The 21,543-nt window shown below is 35.0% G+C and overlaps 1 protein-coding gene across 7 annotated transcripts in view; it reads right to left on the bottom strand.

Annotated features, from left to right (window-relative positions):
• The window catches only part of TPK1 (thiamin pyrophosphokinase 1), a 380,490-nt gene that overhangs the window by 241,622 nt on the left and 117,325 nt on the right, over positions 1 to 21,543 (bottom strand). Inside the window, exon 1 of one of the 7 annotated variants that reach the window (XM_074378963.1) lies at positions 12,531 to 19,297. The exons of the other annotated variants lie outside the window; for them this stretch is intronic. Within the exon in view, the coding sequence (XP_074235064.1) occupies positions 12,531 to 12,570 (40 nt within the window). The 5' untranslated portion in view covers positions 12,571 to 19,297. Of the gene's footprint in view, positions 1 to 12,530; positions 19,298 to 21,543 lie in introns of those variants that run through there. 7 annotated transcript variants of the gene reach the window in all.

Here is a 21,543-nt window from a genome sequence, read left to right as displayed (position 1 = left end):
TTCTGCAAAGCAGATTATATATTATAAGTTCCAAATATTAAGGTGGGAGAATAAAACGAAATAGATTGTGAAGTTTCAATTAACTGAAAGAATACAAGAGACAGATGATTTCAGTGCTAGGTTAGATAGGCCACTTAGTCCTATGATGTTGAGCTAATCCTAAGCATCCTGCTTTTAATGCAAAATCAGAATCATTTTTTATGTCCTACCAAAACACATGCACACAAAAAATTCAAGGACTAGAGAGAGACAACATAAATAAAACTAGAAGGAAGGTGCATAATGAAACATTATCTCACACACTGTTAATGAGACTACAGCATTGAGGGAGACAGTTTGGCAGATTTATAAAAACTTTCAAGGTGAATACCTTTTTATCCAGAAATTCTATATAGTCAATACTTGCCCAAAATTACAAGGATATTTGATGTGACAGCATGTGCAATCATGAAAAACTGGTAGCAAATATATATGGCCCACAAGTGAATATTGGTAAAATATATCATTTTACTACCTATTTTACTACTATCAAAACATTAGTTCTCACATGTATTAGTATGTTATCTGTTATAAGATGTATAGTTATTTTAAAAGTTTAAATAACCTTGGTCAAATCTTCCTTGCAATAGCAATTCAGGGAAGGTAAAGGAATATACCAAATCCAAAAAAAACTAAGCATCAGGTCAAGATATTTATGTCAAGATTGTGGATCAAGGAAATCAGGACTCAGCATTGGTAAGATGCACCTACACTGGAAAATGGGCCCTAGTCTGGCACCCCGAAGGAAACTTACTACAACTAGTAAGGGATAAAAACTACAGAGACCCCAAAATCAATGGCATCCCTGGCAAATCATAACCCAAATGTGGAGTGACTGGTACATTTGAAAGCAATTGCTGTGAAATGACAGACCTCACTAATTTTGTTATCAATCAAGCTTTATTACCTGCCTCATGCCCTTATACCTGGCATTGAGTGAAGCCTATCATGCCTGATTAGTTTGTTAATCCAAACACAAGACCACTTCTATGTTCCATACATCAAACGCTTTAACAGTAATTATTTATGAGAAATGAAGATGGCATAATGAAAAAGAGTTTCAAAAAATTATTTCCATTAATCACTGTGCTGTTAAAATATTTTTAATATGAATTATATTGTAATTATAATTTTAAAACCCACAATAATAATTAAAAGGGGAAATAAGAGTTATAGACTTAAGATATAACAAGAATGATTCCCAATCCAATCTCAGTATTAGGAGAAGGAATTAAATATTCTGCTAGATTGGTCAGGATTAAGTCTACAGTTAAATTACAGGACAGAAAAGGTCCAGAATCTTATTTAGAAGGTGTTTTACTAAGCCTCAGGAGAGCTAAATAACTCCAATTACTTAAATCCTGTTTATTCCTAACCAAGTTCCTTCCTCCAGCACACCAAAGATTCAATTAAGTCTTTATGTTCCTGAAATCCATCTAATCTGTCAATATTCATGGTTTGATCAAGGGATTCTGTCCCAAACTTGAGAAACAACAGTAAACCACTTAATCTCCAACTTCTGCTAAGCCACTTACAGCACCCGTAAGAGTTAGTTTAGCTGCGGAAAAGACAATATATCCCTTCTGAATGCACCTCAGAAACAGCCTGCTAGCAACTGCACATCAATAAGGAAGTGATAATTATTTGTTAAATATGTAAGTATGTACACAACTACACAGGTATCAGCTGAAAGTTTACTATCAGGCACTAGAGAAGATAAGTGAGTTTTTGTTTTTGCTTTTGTTTTAATTTGTATTGCATTAAGAACACAAGATCAGATCTAATCTTTTAAATAAGTATATAAAAACCGTATTGTTAACTATAAATACATTATACAAAGGAGCTCTAGAATTTGTTCATCAGGTGTAACCAAAACGTCACACTCATTGAAGAGCAACTCCCCATTTCCCCTTCCCCCACGCTCTTGGCAACCAACATTCTACAGTCTGATTCTATGTTTGACTACTTTCGATACTTCATATTAAGTGGAATCATGCGTATTTGTCTTTCTGTGACTGGCTTACTTCACTTAACATACTGTTATCTGGGTTCATCTATGTTGTCACATATTATATTCATTCTTTTTTAAGGCTGAAAAATATTTCATTATATGTATAGTCTACATTTTTTTTTTATCAATTTATCAGTTGACAGATGTCTATTTAGGTTGTTTGCACATCTTAGCTATTGTGAGTAGTGCAGCAATGAACATGGGAGGTATTTGGGATCCTGATTTCCATTCTTGTGGATTAAACAGCCGGAAGTGGGTTTTCAGGATTATATGGTAATTTTATTTTTAATTTTTTGAGGAATCTCCAGTTTTCCGCAGGGTAAACCAACCGAGTGCAAGTGTTTTTCATTCCTACCAACAGTGTCCAAGTGTTCCGGTTTCTCCACATCCGCAGTAATGCAGGCTTGTCTTTTGTTTTTTGAGAATAGCCATCTTAACAGGTGTGAGTGGATACCTCATTGTGGTTTTGATTTGTATTTCCCTGATGATTAGTGAGTTAAACATCCGTTCATATACCTGTTGGCCTTTGTGTGTCTTCTTTAGAGAAATGTTTATTTAAGTCCTTTAACTGTTTTGAGAAGAGTAGATTTTAGATGTGCTTACCAAAAAGAAACTATATGAGACTAATAATTAGGGATGAGATATCACTAATTATTAAAGAAATGCAAATTAAAACCACAATGAGACACTCTCACACCAGTCAGAATGGCTCCTGTTTAAGTCAAAAAATAAGATGCTAGGAAGGCTGTGGAGAAAAGGTAACATTTACTCACTGCTGGTGGGAATGTAAATTAGTTCTGCCACTATGGAAAGCAGTTTGGTGATTTCTCAAAGAACTTAAAACAGAATTACCATTTAACTCAGCAATCTCATTTTGGGTATATACCCAAAGAGATATAAATCATTCAGCCATAAAGACATACACACACGCGCGCGCGCGCGCACACACACACACACACACACACATTCATTGCAACACTATTCACAATAGCAAAAACATGGAATCAACCTAAATGCCCATCAACAGTAGAGAAAGAAAATGTAGTACATATATACCATGGAATACCACACAGCCATAAAAAAAACCAAGATTACGTCTTTTGCAGCAATATGGATGGATCATATCATAAGCAAACTAACACAGGAACAGAAAACCAAATACTGCATACTCTGACTTATAAAAGGGTGCTAACCACTGAGAACACAGACACAAAGATGGGAACAATAGACACCAGGGCCCACTTGAGAGTGCAAAGAAAAGGGAGACGATCAAAAAACTACCTATTGAGTACTATGTTTAGAACCTGCATGATAAAATAATCTGTACACCAAACCCCGTGACACAAAATTTACCAATTTAACAAACTTGCATATGTACCCCTGAACATAAAAGGCTAAAAAATTAATATTGCATACCTTAAATTTGTATTAAAAACTTCTCATTTAAAAATCAGGTTATTAGTTTTCTCACTATTGAGATCTAGGAGTTCCTTACGTATTTCAGAAATTAACCCCTTATCAGATACATCGTTTACAAGTATTTTCTCCTATTCCATAGGTTGCCTTTTCACTGCATTGTTTCCTTTGCTGTACAGAAGCTTTTAAATTTGATGTAGTCCCACTTGTCTATTTCTGCTTTTGTTTCCTTTGTTTTTGATGTCATATCCATGAAATTATTGCCATGATCAATGTCATGAAGTTTCCCCGCTATGTTTTATTTTAGGATTTCACAATTTCAGGTCTCACATTTAAGTCTTTAATTCATTTTCAGTTGAAAAAATCTGAGTTTTTAACCAGCTCTTTTCTTTCTTTCTTTCTTTTCTTTTCTTTTTTTGAGACAGGGTCTTAGTCTGTTTCTCAAACTGGAATACAGTGATGTGATCATAGCTCATTGTCACCTCAAAATCTTGGACTCAAGTGATCCTCTTACCTCAACCTTCAAGTAGTTGAAACTACAGATGTACTCCATCATACCTGGCTAATTTTTAAAAAGTTTTGTGGAAAGAAGGTCTAACTATGTTGCCCAGGCTGGTTTCAATATCCTGGCCTCAACTGATTACCTCAATGCGGCCTCCCAAACTGCCAGGATTATAGGCATGAGGCACCATACCTCGTCTTATCCAATTTTCATCACTAGGGAAAAAAGTATGATACAAAGCCATACTTTAATCAGCCAAGATGCTCTAAACTGACACATTCTTTCAGAAATATTACTTGCTGAAAAGCATTTAATTTACCTACAGGTACTTTTCTGCCCATGTTAAAACACCAAATATAGACTGAAGCCTAATAAGAAATACACTTCATAAAAAGATTCATGGAAATTTTCAGGTAATGAATTTTTAAGAATTATTTGGGTGGTCAGTTTTGATATTGCTTAAATACTTCATAAGCAATAAAATGTCAATTGGGGATATTTCTATTACTTAAAAGAGAAGTTATGGTATCTCATTCAAGATCTTTATAAGCAGGGGGTATTAAATATATTGGTCAATGATAAAAGCAAGAGAAAGAAACATACGACACTATACATATACAAAATTAAAAGGTATTGATTTTTACATCTATAGAATTGTAAGTGAAATAAATTGGTTACAGTGGTGCTTCTGGAAAGAGAGAAGAGTTAAGAAAAAGATTTATATGTACATCACTTAATTTTCTTCAGGGGAACTCTATTCTTGCACTCTCAGCTATAGGTGATATTGAATCCACAATCAAATCCAAGCTCAGCATGTGGTTCAATGTATGCTATCACCATCTCCTGGCCAGAGTGACTGGTTCGGTTTCCTCTTCCACCGTCCTGTAACTTGTGGGAATAGACATTTGGATCTATGATGGTTTATCACATTGACCCTGAGAATAAACCACAACAGTGAAGGTAAGGCTAGGAGACAAGAGGGGAACCTGAGTATCTATAACTACAGCCAAAGCCAGCCACTAGCCTTTCCAATTATATGAGTCAATAAATTCTCTTTCTGGGTTCATGCAAATTTAAGCTGGGTTCTCAATCACTTAAATCAGAAAGAGCCCTAAATAATACAAATATTAATTTCTGCTTCAAAGACATGAAATCCTCCTCTCTTTCGGTTGGAAAATACTACTTTATTAAGCCTGAAATTTATGTTGGAACAAGCACTTAAGGGGAGGTGTATATTTTTGTGGGTAGTTTGCCCATTATTGGTATACACTATCATGAGCGAACGTCTAAATCAACTCATGGACATTGTTAACATAAATGCATTAGTATGATTTCCCTATCAAGACATTATTTCCTGTGGAAAACTTGTATTCCAAACATTTCATGGAAGTATATGCTCTCCTTGAGAGACAGCAACAGTTTTCTTTGCTCACAAGAGTGCTGAAATGTATGATTAGTTATTGCTTAAGAGAACTCTTTGTAGACTGAAGTGTTTTATTTATAGTATATGTGAAATCATCAAGACAACTCACATTATTTGTAATATCTTACAAAGAATGAGTGTAATACTCTGAATTTTAGTTGTCAGTAGCACAGAATTACATTAAATGAAATAAAAATCAAGTGGTATTTATATTAAGCATTTACATGTACAGTACTGTGCTAGTCCTAATTATCTGGTTCATGCTATGTAATGCAGAGTTGTATTATGTTTTGGTAAATATTGTTGTGTAAATTCTATTACCCTTTTTCTCTAACACTTCCTAACTCCTTCTCTCCTAGTTATTCAGTATGGAGAAAAAGTATGACATTTAATGATCCTTGATCCCATTCATAAAATCTATAGTCAGATAATTCTTTAACACTGAGTGACACTAAATACCTCATTACTAAAGAAATCTGAGGGAAACAACCAAACATCAAACTACTGTTCATCCCAAAGTAGCACAGGAAAATTTTTCTAAAAGATGGGTAAAACTCAGGTTGTATAAAAACTGCAAATACCAACTCAATGAAATAAAACAAGAAGACAAGATTAGAGAAAAAAGGATAAAAAGGAATGAGCAAAGTCTCCAAGAAATATGGGACTATGTGAATGAATCCAAGCTGGAAAATATGCTTCAGGATATTATTCAGGAAAATTTTCCCAACGTAGTAAGGCAGGATAATATTCAACTCCAGGTAATACAGAGAACACCACGAAGATATTCCTCAAGAAGAGCAACTCCAAGGCACATAATCATCAGATTCACCAGGGTTGAAATGAAGGAGAAAATACTAAGGGCAGCCAGAGAGAAAGGTCAGGTTACCCACAAAGGGAAGCCTATCAGACTCACAGCAGATCTCTCAGCAGAAACCCTACAAGCCAGAAGAGAGTGGGGACCAATATTCAACAACCTTAAAGAAAAGAACTTTCAACCAAGAATTTTACATCCAGCCAAACTAAGCTTCATAAGTGAAGGAAAAATAAAGTTTTTTGTGAACAAGCAAGCACTCAGAGAATTCATCACCACCAGGCCTGCTTTACAAGAGCTTCTGAAAGAACCACTATACATAGGAAGGAACAAACAGTATCAGCCTTTCTAAAAAATACCAAAAAGTAAAAAACATCAATATAATGAAGAATTTACATCAACTAATGGGCAAAATAGCCAGCTAATATTAAATGACAGTATTAAACTCACATATATCATTATCAATTCTAAATTTAAGTTGACTAAATTCCTCAATTCAAAGACAGGCAATTTGGACAAAAAACTAAAACTGTATGCTGCATCCAGACCCATCTCACATTCAAGGATACACAAAGACTCAAAACAAAGGATGGAGAGAGACTTACCAACCAACCAGAGAGCAAAAATAAATAAATAAAAAGCAGAAGTTACAATTTTTGCCTCTGATAAAATAGTATTTAAAACAACAAAGATCAAAAGAAGCAAAGAAGGACATTATATAACGATAAAAGAATTAATGCAACAACAAGAAGAGTTAAAGGTCCTAAATATACACGCACCCAATACAGGAATACCCAGACATACAAGACTTATAAAGAGACTTAGACTCCCACCCAATAATAGTGGGAGACTTCAACATTAATATTAGATGGATCAATGAGACAGAAAATTAACAACGATATCCAGGACTTGAACTCAGATCTGGAACAAGTAAACGTAATTAACATTTATAGAACTCTCCACTTTACACAAAATATACACTCTTATCAGTACCACATCATATCAACTTAGAAGTTCAAACGAAATGTTGGTTGGCTCCTTGTTTGTTATTCTCTTCCCTCATTTTCTTTCATGTCTCCATTATTAAGGACAATTATAGGCATACCCATATTTAGACTGCATTCTAGCTCGGGCAGCAAAGCAATACCCCCATTCTCTCTCCCTCTTCCTCTTTCTCTTTCTTCCTCTTCTTTACTCTTTTTCTTATTATAAAAAAAAAATAAAACTGCAAATAGATACGCAGCACAGAAAAAAAATCTTGTATGTGTAAAGCTAGTACATGCATGTTTGTCCAAATATTAGTTGATAGGAACTATTAAGGTTTGCATGTACCCTCATTCACTGAATTTTTACTAAAGATTGGCCATGCTTTAGGAACAAGATAGCAAACATGCAAGCTCAACCTATAATGAATAAGAAAACTTACTTTGGGTCTTCATTTTGGGTCTTTTTTTATGAGTGGATGTCTGGTCCACTGTATCATATTTAGTGCATTATTGGCCTCTACCAATTAGATGCTAATAGTAACCCTCGGGTGTGACAACCCAAAATATCTGCAAATGTCAGCTGTCCCTTGGTGGGCAAAATCACTATCAGCTGAGAACCAGTGCAATAAACAGAGCACAACTTAAACTTTAGCAGGCTGCCCAGAGTCCCATAATACTTAGCTGTGTAGCAGATTGCTCATTGTTATTCTCTTAATTTTTTCAATTTGAAAGCAAACCTATCATCCAGAAATTATACTCTACCTGGCAACCAAAGTCAGGTAAATTAACACAATTAATTTATGTGCTAGCTAAGTTGCCTTCACATCTATCCCAGATGCACATGCACCGATTTACTCTCTGTTTCAAACTTAATCTTCATACAATCTAGATATGTACTGGATAACTGTGATATTCTGGGTAGTCTTTTAGCACAATCCCACACCGTCTCCATTTGTGCCTCCTATTTATTTGAAAACCTACTACTAAATTATTACTATGCTAGTGACAACAGAGTCAGGTCCTTGTGACTACCCTCTTTGATCTGCTGGATAGTTCACATCATCTCCCACAATGATGAGCAAAAAAAAACATCCAGCTGAGTACAGTGGCTCACGCCTGTAATCCCAGCACTTTGGGAGGCCAAGGCAGGCGGATCACTTGAGGCCAGGAGTTCGACACCAGTCTGGAAAACATGGTGAAACCCCATCTCTGCTTAAAAAAAAAAAAAAAAAAAATTAGCCGGGTGAGGTGATATATGCCTGTAATCCCAGCTACTCAGGAGACTGAGGCAAGAGAATCGCTTGAATTCAGGAGATGGAGGTTGCAGTGAGCTGAGATCACACCACTGCACTCCAGCCTGGGTGACAGAGGGAGACTCTGTTTCAAAGAAGAAAGGGAGAAATGAAGGGAGGTTGGGAGGGAAGGGAGGGGAGGGAAAAGAAATATCCCACAGATATCATCACTATAAAGAATGAGCATCAAAAGTGACAATTCTATTGGATCAGTTCACTTCATAATGTAAAAACATCAGTAAAGTGGCAGTGTCAAAATAATGAAATGTGGCGTATATGAATGAGCGAAATAATAAAATACAAAACTAACAAAAAAGCATTGGAATAAAAGAAGAAACAAGTAATAATGGGGGTTGGTCAAGTCAGCAAAAGTTAAAGTTTAAAAGTAAATGTGTTTAAGTAAGGCTTTTAAATAAAAATAACTCTTTTGCTGCAACTACATTACATATTGAATGTAGAAGAATATAGAGAAGCCTGGAACTGTTTCACTTCCCTGCCTGTTCCTTCATCATCACCAGAATTCCTTTCTCTCTTCATCCTTTCGGGATCAGTGGTCACAGATCCCAGAACTCACACACAAGGCATATTTCAAATGACAGATTCATTGTTGCATATATCAAAAGTGAAAGCACATCAAAATCAGATACTTTGCTACACAAAATGGTGATACTTAACCGTTATCTTATTCTGTAGTGGTAAAAGGAAAAAAGTACCTAATCAGCTTATATTTCCACCTTTCCTAGTACCTTTGATATATTTATAAAAATATCAACACAATTTACTGAGTAGGAGTTTCTAGCAAACACATCTGTTTAACACCAAATAACTAGAAACTGAGAAATGACTATATTTTTACCACCAACTAATACAAGAATTTCACATATGATGGTTTTACAACTTCACTATGGTCTTTTTCTAAATGAGCACAAAAGTTAATTGTCCTTCTTGCTTAGGAAACAGGGGAGACAGTGTGAAGATGAAGAATAGAAAGAAGAGAGAGGAATTATGGAGAGTGTTTCTTGAAAAGAAAAACAGAAATAAAAAGAATAACTGGGTTCAGGTTAAAAGCAAGAGATAATTACTCAAAAATTCATAGCGGGCCTTCTGTAGATGAAGAGCTACAATCTTGTGGGGTAAAAGAGCAAAGTGGTGAAAGGGAGTCAAATGTTTAAAATGAATGCTTTACTAACTAGCACATTTCTTGGTTTGTGGAACACAGAACTGTTTTTTGGTATTTAGGCTACCTTAGGGCATCTTAGGGATACATTAATGTTAATCCTTAAAACAAGATTGATCAAGGCATAGAAAGGCTTGTAACTTAAAATAACTAAAAGTAGGCCAGTTGTTTTTGAGTTTACGCAGATAACAGAATAAAGTTGAGAGGTAGTAAAAAACAGATTATTTAGTCCATAATGACAGACAGTTTAAATATAAAGGGAGCTCATTAAAGATTTTAAGTTGAAGAGTGCTATATTCTAGCTTACATGTTACAGTTCATTCTTCCATGATACTGTAAGAAAAGAAAATCACAGGCCACTATCCCTGATAAACATAAATACAAAAATCCTCAACAGAATACTAGCAAACAAATTCAACAGCACATTAAAGGATCATTCATCATAATCAAGAGGGATTTATCCCTGGGATGCATGGATAATTCAACATATACATATTAATAAACCTGATGCATCACATTAAGAGAATGGACAAAAACTGTATGATCATCTCAATAGATACAGGAAAAACATTTCAAAAATTCTACATCCTTTTATAATAAAACGTCACGAGTTAAGCATAGAAGGAAGTTATCTCAACACAATACTGGCCATATATGAAAAGCCCACAGCTTAACACTATATCCAATGGTGAAAAGTGGAAAGCTTTTCCTGTAAGGTCAGGAACAAGACATAGGTGCCCACTTTCACAGATTCTTTTCAACATAGTACTGCAAATACTAGCCAGAGCAACTAGTCAAGAAAAATAAACAAAAGACATCTAAATAGGAAATAAAACAGTAAAATTGTCTGTTTGCTGATGACACGATTTTATATATAGAAAACTCTAAGAACTACACTGTAAAACTATTAAAACTAATAAACCAATTTAGTAAAGTTGCAAGATACAAAATCAGCATGCAAAAATCTGTAACATTTCCTTACACTAGCAAGGACTTCTCTGACAAAGAAATCAGGAAATCAATCCCATTTAAAAAAGCATCAAACAAATAAAATGCTTAAGAAATTTTATCAAGGAGACAAAAGATCTATATGTGGAAAACTATCAAACAATGATGAAATAAACTGTAACTGACACTAAGAAAAAGATATCTTGTGTCCATGGACTGGAAGAATAATGTGGAAATGCCCATAACTATCCAAAGTGATCTACAAAGTGTACATAATCCCTAGCAAAATTCCAATGTCTTTTTTCACAGAAATAGAAATACAATCCTAAAACTCACAGGGAACCACAAAAGATCTTCAATAGCCAAAGCAACTTCAAGCAATAAGAACAAGGCTGAAGGAAAGACTATCAGACTTCAAACCTGCTATAAAGCTATAATAATCAAAACAATATGGGACTGGCATAAAAATGGACACAGTGACTGAAAGAAGAGAATACAGAGCCCAGAAATTTTATATATATATATGTATATACACACACACACACACACACACACACACACAGTCAATTGAGTTTTGACAAAAGTACCATGAGCACACAATAGAGAAAGAACAATCTCTTCAATAAATGGGGAAACTGAATATTCAGAAGCAAAATAATAAAATTGGACCCTTTTTTAACCCCATATGCAAAAATTCAACTCAAAATGGATTAAAGAATTAAACATGTGACCTGAAACTGTAAAACTACTAGAAGAAAACATAGGGACCTGCTTAATAACATTGGGGTAGGCAAAGATTTCTTTGGCCAAAAGTACAGGCAACAAAAGCAAAAACTGAAAAATGGGATTGCATCAAACTAAGTCTTCTGCACAGCAAAGAAAGCAACTAATGGAAAAGACAATCCATGGACTGAGATAAAATATTTGCAAATAATATATCTGATAAGAGGCCAATATTCAAAATACATAAGGAATTCAAATAACTCAATAGCAAGAAGATAAATACATCAATCAAAAATGAGAAAAAGACCTAAACAGACACTTCTCAATAAAAGACACACAAATGACCAACAGATAAACAAAAAAATATTCATCAACATTAATTATCAGAGACACGTAAATTGAAATCACAATGAAATATCACTTCACACCTGTTACAATGGCTATTATCAAAAAGACAAAAGCTATGCTAGGCACAGTGGCTCATGCCTGTAATCCCAGCACCTTAGCAGGTCAACGCCGGTGCATCACTTGAGGTCCGGATTTCAAGAGCAGCCTGGCCAACATGGCAAAACTGCATCTCTACTGAAAAAAAAAAACAACAAAACAAAACAAAACAAAACAAAACAAAACCAGGCGTGGTAGTACATGCTTGTAATCTAAGTTACTTGGGAGGCTGAAATGAGAGAATCACTTGAACCCAGGGGCAGAGGTCACAGTGAGCAGAGATGCACTCCAGCCTGTGCAACAGAGTGAGACCCTGTCTCAAAACAAAAGCAAAAAAAAAAAAAAAAAAAAGGTAAAAGATAATAAATATTGGCAAAAAAAAAAAAAAAGGATGTAGAGAAAACCCTTGCACATTGCTGAGGAAATGCAAATTAACACAACATTTTTTCTTTTTAATTTTTTGAACTTTTTCTTTACTGTCATGTTAGTGATAACTATTAGTTTTGTTATAATAATGACTGACCTAAAATTTATAACATTTATTTTCAAATCTTCCTAGTCTACATAGAAGTGATATAACTTCTCACATAGCACAATAAAAATATAAGAGTATACTTCCTTTCTCCCCTTTTGGCCTTTGTACATTGTTATTATGCATTCTGTTTTTCAAACAATTTTTACTTTTAGTTAGTTTTTTTTTTGTTTTTGTTTTGTTTTGTTTTGTTTTTTTGAGGAGTGTCTAAAAGTGTCTCTCTCACCCAGGCTGAAGTACAGGGGTGTGATCTTGGCTGACTGCATCCTCCGCCTCCTTGGTTCAAGCAATTCTCCTGCCTCAGCCTTCCAAGTAGGGGATTACAGGTGCCTAAAAAGATATATACCACACCCAGCTATTTCCTGTATTTTTAGTAGAGATGGGGTTTCAACATGTTGGCCAGGCTGCCCTTGAACTCCTCACCTCAGGTGATCCATTCACCTTGGCCTTCCAAACATTAGGATTACAGGTGTGAGCCACCACACCCGGCCTTTTCTTATGTTATTAATCCCACATTACGTTTTTATCATTTTTGTTTAAAAGGTCAATTATGTTCCAAAAATACTTAAGTCATAAGAAAAACATTCCCTTATATTTTGCCTTGTAGACACCATTCCCAGCATTTTTTTTGTGTTGATTCATATTTCTCAGTGTTATCATTTTCCTTATTCATGAAGGACTCCTTTAACAGTTCTTGTTAAAAAATTTGTCTTCTAGAAATAAATTACTTTGAGTTTCTGAAAAACTTTAGTTTGTCTCCAATTTGGAAAGATATCTGCTTTGGGCATAAAATTCTGAGTTGATATTTACTTTTTAAAATATTTTTAAGATCTTACTCCATTGTCTTTTGCTTATATTCTTGCTTTTGAGAAAGCTGCTTTAACACAGCAATTGTGAAAAATGGTATGGAGGTTCCTCAGCAAATTTAAAATAGAATTACCATGTGAGCCAGCAATCAAACCTTTAGGTATATATCCAAAGGAATTGAAATCTGTATGTCAAAGGTATCTGTACTTTCATACTCACTGCAGCATTATTCACAATAGCTAAGATGTGGAAGCAACCTAGGTGTCTGTCATCAGATGAATGGATAAAGAAAATGTGGTACATACACACAATGAAGTACTATTTAGCCTTTTAAAAAGGAGGAAATTCTGTCATTTGTAAGAACACGAATGAACCTGGAAGACATTATGCTAAGTGAAATAAGCCAGACAAAGAAAGATAAATACAGCATGATCTCACTTTCATGTGCAATCTAAAAAAGTTGAACTCATAGAAGAAGAGAGTAGAATGGGGGTTGCCAGAAGCTGGGGGTTGGGGCAGATGAGGTAAAGGAAGATGTTCATAGGGTATAAAGTTTCGGTTAGGAGGAATTTGAGTGATCTATTGCACAGAAGAATGGCTATAATAAATAATAATGCACTGTATATTTTAACATTGAATACACAGTAGATTAAATTTAAATGTTTTCACTACAAAAAAAAAGTATTTGAGGTGATGGATTTGCTAATTAGCCTGTTTTAGTTATTCCACATTGTAAACATATCAGCACATCACATTGTAGCTCCAAAAATATATAGTTGTTATTTGTCAATTAATAATATTTAATATGTTTCTAGAGATTATTCTTCCTCTTATGCTGGGAACAAGTTAGAAGGCTACAAGAGTGAAACTAATGAAACTAGTTCGGTCATTCCAATGGCCCAGAAAAGATGGTGACTTCGATAGGGCAGGGAAAAATGGGTGTATGTTAAGATGTATTCAGGATATAGAACTGACTGGATTGGCTGAGACTGGATATGGAAAGCAGTGCAAAAGGAATCAAAGATAACCTTCAGGTTCCTGTCTTGAGCAACTGACAGATACTCGTACTGTTTACAAATATTTAGTATCTTCTATATTATTTGTTAGTTTGTTCCAATGCTTGGTCACATTTCATAAAATGTTTCTTGCTATTCCTGGCTCTCTATCACCTTTACTGCTCTGTTTGTAAGGTCCATAATTATATGGGCCTTCCTAAGATCTACTTACAATGAATGATACAGTATTTTAGATAGCTTAGCCTTCACTTTTCCACTTTCTCTACATTGCGTTTACCCCAAGGTGTCTCTGCTTAGTGGAAATATTCTATATTAATGGTCATTAAAAATTAAAAGGCATTTCTTTAAAAAAACATTTAAGAATTTAAAACATTAAATAAAGCTTGTAGAATAGATGCACTGTTAGTGAATGTTGTGGTTCAGAGAAGTTTTGTCATTTGGGCTTGAATTTGGGTTTCCTTGTTTTATTTTGTTTATTCCCAAATCAAAGGAAACATGAAAACCTAATGTTAATGACATGGTTAAGCTTTGTGTCCCCACCCAAATCTCATCTTGAATTGTAATCCCCATGTGTCAAAAGTGGGAGATGACTGGATCATGGGGGTGTTTTCCCCTATGCTGTGCTTGCAACAGTGAATGAGTTCTCATGAGATATGATGGTTTTATAAGGCAGCTTTCCCTGCTCTTGTTCACTCTGCTCTCTCCTACTGCCATGTGAAGAAGGTCCTTGCTTCCTATTCCCCCTCCACCATGATCGTAAGTTTCCTGAGGCCTCTCAGTCATGCAGAACTGAATCAATTAACTCTCTTTCCCTTATAAATTATCCAGTCTCAGTTACTGTCTTTATAGCAATGTGAGAACAGACTAACATAGTTAGGAAGAACCTGAGAAAATTCTAAATATGTCAAATATCCTAAAGGAATCCATGGTTTGGAAACCTGGGAACAACTGCTATAGCAAATAGCCAAAAGAGAAACCTAAGCACATCAGTTTTTTTTTCCCCTGCTGAGAACTGTAAGAAAACTACAAGAAATGTTGTTTTCAAAAATATTTTACAAAGAGAATGGAGGCTATAGAGATGACAGACAAGCACATGAAAAGATGTTCAACATCATTAGTCATTAGGGAAAATCAAATAAAATCCACAGTAAGACGTCACAACCTACCTATAAAAATTGCTAACAGAAAATACTGCGATTTTATTTTACATCAAATGCCGGTGAGAGAGCAAAGAAACTGATTACTCATATATTGCTGGTGGGAATATAAAATGGTACAGCCACTCTGAAAAACAGTTTGGCAGTATCATATAAAACTAAACATGAAACTATCATACAACACAACAATTACAGTCTTTGGCACGTAACCCAGAGAAATGAAAACTTATATTCACAGAAAAACGTATACAAAGAATGTTTATAAAAGTTTTATTTGTAATAGCCCCAAAATGGAAACAACCCAGCTGCTTTTCAACATGTGAGAGGTAAAACACATCTTGATATGTCATACTGTGGAATACTTCTCAACAACAAAAAGGAATGAGCTATAGGTACATGCGACAATTCAGATAAATCTCTACAGAAAGATGCTGGGTAAAAAAAACAAACCCATATAACATTCTTGAAATGGCAAAATTATAGAGAATAAATTAGTGGTTTCCTGAAGTTAAGAATGAAGAGCCGAGAGCATGGTTATAAAGGCAGCAGCAGGCATCTCTGTGTTGATGGAAGTGCTCTGAATCTTGATTGTGGTGGTGGCTGCATAAACTTACACATATGATAAAGTTTAACTGAACTGAATGCACACATATACAACACACACGATGCAGAAGTGGTGAAATCTGAAAAAGATGACTGAATTGTATCAGTGTGTCAATTTTCCCCTTAGTGATATTGTACTATAATTTTGCAAAATATTACCAGCAGGGAAAACTTGCTGAAGGGCATGTGAGATCTCTCTATATTACTTCTTAAAACTGCAGATGACTCTATAAGTATTTCAAAATAAAATGTTTAACTGAAAATAGGACAGCAGCAGTCATACTAATTTACATGAAAGAGCCTAACTGATACTATTTTGTACAGCATTCTTTCCTGGAAATCTTACTAATGATACTAAAGTTGTTCTACAAAACATTTTGTTTATTATTAGTAGCAGTATGTGTTTGAAACAAACAAGGACAAAATTTTTTTTAAAATAAGCTAAAGAACAGAAAACAATATAGCTGCCACTTAGGCCATAAAAGAGCACACAATAAATTTGTTGCAGTGGCTCCCACCTGTAATCCCAGCACTTTGGGAGGCCAAGGTGGGTGGATCACCTGAGGTCAGGAGTTTGAGACCAGCCCGACCAACATGATGAAACCCTGTCTCTACTAAAAATAAAAATTAGCTGGATGTGGTGGTGCATGCCTGTAATCCCAGCTACTCAGGAGGCTGAGGCAGGAGAATCATTTGAACCTGAGAAAAGGGTTGCAGTGAGTTTAGATCGCACCATTGCACTCCAGCCTGGGTAACAGAGTGAGACTCCATCTCAAAAAAAAAAAAAAAAAAAAAAAAAAAGAGAGAGAGAGCATACAATAGATGTCTAATACATGGTAGCTATCCATGATGATAGTACTCTTCCCCATATACTATGCCAAATAGTTTATTACAACATGATTAACCTTACAACCAGAAAGTCTCACAGAAAATAAGCTCAAAGATGCAAAGTAATTATATAAGTTACATAATTATTTTTCTGTGGTCTTCAAAAGTGAGAACTTAGATATATAAAGAGTTATTATTTTTGTGTTATGCAAATTAGAATTAATAGAACAGTGGCACTTGAATCAGAAACTAGATCCAGGTGGCAATAAATTCCACATTATTTTTGTTGTATCACAAAGCCACCACTGTGCATTTAGGATGGCAAAACTGAAGCATAAAGGATAAAACATCAAATGTAAAAATCTTAAATATCAACTTTATTAATGACAATAATGTAGATGGCTTTTCCAATGCAGTACATGGTAGGAGCCACAGAGATATTCAGATCTACTATTCCAGTAACCCATTCATATAGCTAGGTTAAAAACCTACAAAAAGAAAAATGGAGAAAAGATTAAAGAGATCCGAAGAGATCTTTTAAATATCAAAGTCCATTTTGCTGACTTTAGCATACTGGAACACACAGTTTGTCTTCTCTACCATCACAATCCAATCAGAAGTTCCCATGGGCTAACCTGAATAGAGAAAGTCATTTGTGAAAGTAATTTGAACTTGAGAGTAGATCTGGAGAGTAGGAAGCCACCTGCCAGGACTAAGAAATGACATATCTAAAAAGGACTCAATGGAAGACTAGCTGGAAATCCCCACTCCTAAGTGTTGGAGACACATCCACAGGGAGTTGTCAGACTTGAAATTCCCTGCAAAGCCACCCAAGAGGGTGCTCATGAAAGCAGGTGGAGGGAGGCATCCCCACTTGATAGTACTCTTCTGCCTAAGCATCTAAGACTATGCCAGGCAACTGAACAAGGGAAGAGACCACAGAGTACTTCAGAAAAACCAGTGTGCTTCAGGCACCTGACAAGACAAAGACACTGGAAAGTGAAGAGTAGTCCTTTCATTCAGCAGCATCCCTCTAAGCCCTCTACTGACACAGTTCATATCAAACTCGTGGCAAAGGAGAAATGCTCTAATGATCCAGCTCCATTATCATAGAGTAGATAAAAAAAAAAGCAGAATGTAGAGTTGAAAGGCAATACACTGATATCTCCATAAACAAAATATACTGCTCCCCACTCCAACGGTGGATATTTATTTATCCCATTGATCATTTCTCAACTGTTTCAATATCCTAGAAGTCTAGAGCAGTCATTTCCCTGTCTCTTTTCATTTTCTACTCACTCTCTCCTAGTCATCCTCATGTTTGATGCAGTACCTGTACATACAACAGGCATTCCCTAAGTGCTTGTGCAATTGAATTAAAATACATCACAGCCTAAAGTGTTTGAAAGGCTCAGGCCATGCCATACTTTAAAAAATACTTTTAACCTTAACTTAAGAGAGTACAGAATGCCCTGTGGGACACTGAGTTATTAGGTATTTCCTAATAGATTAAAATTTCAGCATAAAAGAGAGAATAAAGTAAATTTGTTTATAAAATGCTCTTTTGTACTTATGTATATCAAAAGGGCTACTTCTCCATCTGTGCACCCTGTTTCAGCAAAGAACTGAAATAATCTGTACGAGGACTAAAAAGAGACAATATCCCTACTGTTTTTAATCCTAAATTTTTACTTTCAAAATACGTTGTGTAGACCCAAAGGAAATCCTCTGGGTCTCTGAGAATGCATAAAATGTATCTTTAAATTAAATTCAAAATACATCAGAGAATAATATAACACCTCTGCGACCTCCACCTAAAATTGCCAGTTGCTATCATTCAGTGCTTTGTCATGCAGTAAAACTACAGAAGTTTATAGCCCCTGGAGTCCTCTCAATGCCCCAACCCACACCCACACCCCTTCCTAGTAGTGTATACTATTCTAGCTTTACCCTTGTAGCTTAGCTGTGGGTGGTTGTTTACTTTTATATGGCATGCATTTGCATCAATGAGCAATATATAATATTGTGTAATATGTTCTTTTTAATTTTTTAAAAAGGTGTTCCAAAACATGTCTATATCATTCAACATTATGTTTTCAAGGGCTTTCTATTTGGAAATACAAATCTAGTTCACTAGATTCATTTGATTTCTGTACAGAGTTAATGAATGTGTCAGAATTATCTCATCTTCTAATAATAGATGTTAGGTGACTTACATGTTTTCACAATTTTTTAAAAAGCTGAAGTTATCATTTATAGGCCTCCTATGCAAATATAAAACATTTTCTCAGTGGTACATACAGTCATGATCATGTAACGACATTTTAGTCAGGAACAGATTGCATATATGAAAGCAGACCCAAAAGACGCTAATGGAGCTGAAAAATTCTATCACCCAGTGACGTCATAGCCATTGTAATGTCATGGCACATAATGTCATGGTTGTGTCACTTATGTGTTTGTGGTGATACTACTACTTATCAGTAGATAAACAAATCTACTGTGCTACCAATCATATAAAAGTATAACACATTCAATTATGTACAGCACATACTTGATAATAATAAATGGTCATATTAATGACTTATATAATTACTATATTATATATTTATCATTATTTTAGAGTGTACTCTTTACTTTTTTAAAAAGTTAAATGTAAAACAGCTTCAGGTAGGTCCTTTAGCAGGGATTCCAGAAGGCATTGTTATCACAGCAGATGACAGCTCCATGGGTGTTATTGCCCCGAAGACCTTCTAGTGGGATAGTTGGGAAGTGGAAGAAAGTAATATTGACAACTCTAACCCTGTATAGACATGGGCTAAGGAGTGTGTTTGTGTCTTAGTTACAAACAACAAAGTTTAAAACGTAAAAAAAATTAAAAATAGACAAAAGCTTGTAACATAAAGTTGTAAAGAAAAAATAATTTTGTACAGCTTACAATGTGTTTAAGCTGTGTTATTACAAAAGAGTTTTTTAAACTTTAAAGTTTATAGAGTAAAAACGTTACAGTAAGCTAAGGTTAGTTTATTCCTGAAGAAAGAAAACTGTTTTAATAAATTTAGTGTAGCCTAAGTGTACAGTGCTTATAAAGTCTAATGTCGTGTACAGTACTGTCTTAGGCTTTCACATTCATTCAGCAGTCATTCACTGACTTACCCAGAGCAACTTCCAAGAGAGTACTGTAAGCTCCATTCATAGTCGGTGCCCTAGACAGGTGTACCAATTCTTTTATTTTGTATTTTAGTGTACTTTTTCTCTATTTAGATATGTTTAGATAAACAAATACCACTGTGTTACAATCACCTACGGTATTCAGTACAGTAACATTCTGTATACATTTGTAGCCTAGAAGCAGGATATATCATAATATGTATGTAGTAGAATATACCATCTAGATTTGTGTAAGTGTACTCTATGATGTCTGCACAATGACAAAAATCACCTTAAGATGCATTTCTCAGAACGTATCCACATTGCGAAGCAATGTATGGCTGTACCTAAATGATCACTGGGTCATAGAATATGCACACTATTAATATTTCCACATAATACCAAATTGCTATCCATAATGACTGTACCGTTATACCAAGTTAACTTTTCTATTTTGAGCAGCAAACCAAATTAGACACACTAGCCTCTATTTGTATTAAATGGGTATGCACAGGACTTCATTCTGAATTTGAATAGGATTACTGTGGTAGAAGGTGCTTAGTCCACCAGTATAAGTGATGGCTGACTCAAATATGCTCTGGATCAAAAGATATCAGCTGGAAAGCAGACCCTGAATAGAGACTGGCCATCTTCTTTTTTTTCCTCTCTGTTCCCAGTAATCAATCCTTGGCAATAAATCTGTTCAAAACCTGTCCCCACTGTCCTAACTTCTGTCCTAACTTAGGACTGAAATGTGCAGAATTCTCTGGGATCAGGGTCCTATTTTTTAGCCAATGTACAGTTTGGTATCTTGATAAATGGTACTAATATTATTAGCTATTGCCATCACTTAATATGATAACCCAGCATATTTTACTCACTCATTTATTCATTCATTCATTCATTCATGGGTACGTACTTAATGGGCACTAGTCATAGCCATAAGTAGAGTAAAAACCAGACATGGTTTCAACCCTCAAGCAGACCATGGACTAGAACGACTGTGTAGCAATATGGTAGCCACTAGCCATGTGTAGTATTGAGCATCTAAAATGCAGCTCATATCAACTGAGATGTGCTATAAGTATAAAATAAACACCAGATTTTGAAGACTTAGTACAAAAAGAATATAAAATATATCAATAATATTGTTAGTTACTTGTTAAAATAATATTCTGAATATGGTAGGTTAGAAGATAAGACATTTCTAATTTATCCAACGTCTTTAACATGGGTAGAGCAAGATTTAGATTTACATATTGGTTCACCTTATATTGTATAAACCAGTTCCGGTTAAGAAGACAGGAGAGACAAGTAGAATCATACAGTGAGATGATTCCTAAGGTGGGTAAGTACAAAGCTCTATTGGGGCATGCAGAAAGGACAAAGCCAATTCAGCTATGAGCACAAAAGAAAGCAAACCATAGAAACTGAGACCATAAACAATCAAAATAATAAGTTTTGTTATTACTTAAAAATGTTGAGTTAACTGAGAAAAGATGAAAGGAATGAAATTATTCCAGGCAGGAGCCCAGAAGCAAAAGAGAGCAAAAACTTGCTAGTCAAAACTAGGCTTGATTACTTTGCCTTTGTAACCTTGGGCAAATAATAATGATAATCATCATTTTTGTATTATTTCTTCCCTTAAAAAAAAACAACTTTAGACAACTGAAATTTA

This window comes from Saimiri boliviensis, chromosome 10, assembly GCF_048565385.1.
Source record: "Saimiri boliviensis isolate mSaiBol1 chromosome 10, mSaiBol1.pri, whole genome shotgun sequence".
NCBI lineage: Eukaryota > Metazoa > Chordata > Mammalia > Primates > Cebidae > Saimiri > Saimiri boliviensis.
This window is presented reverse-complemented; position numbering and strand designations above follow the sequence as displayed.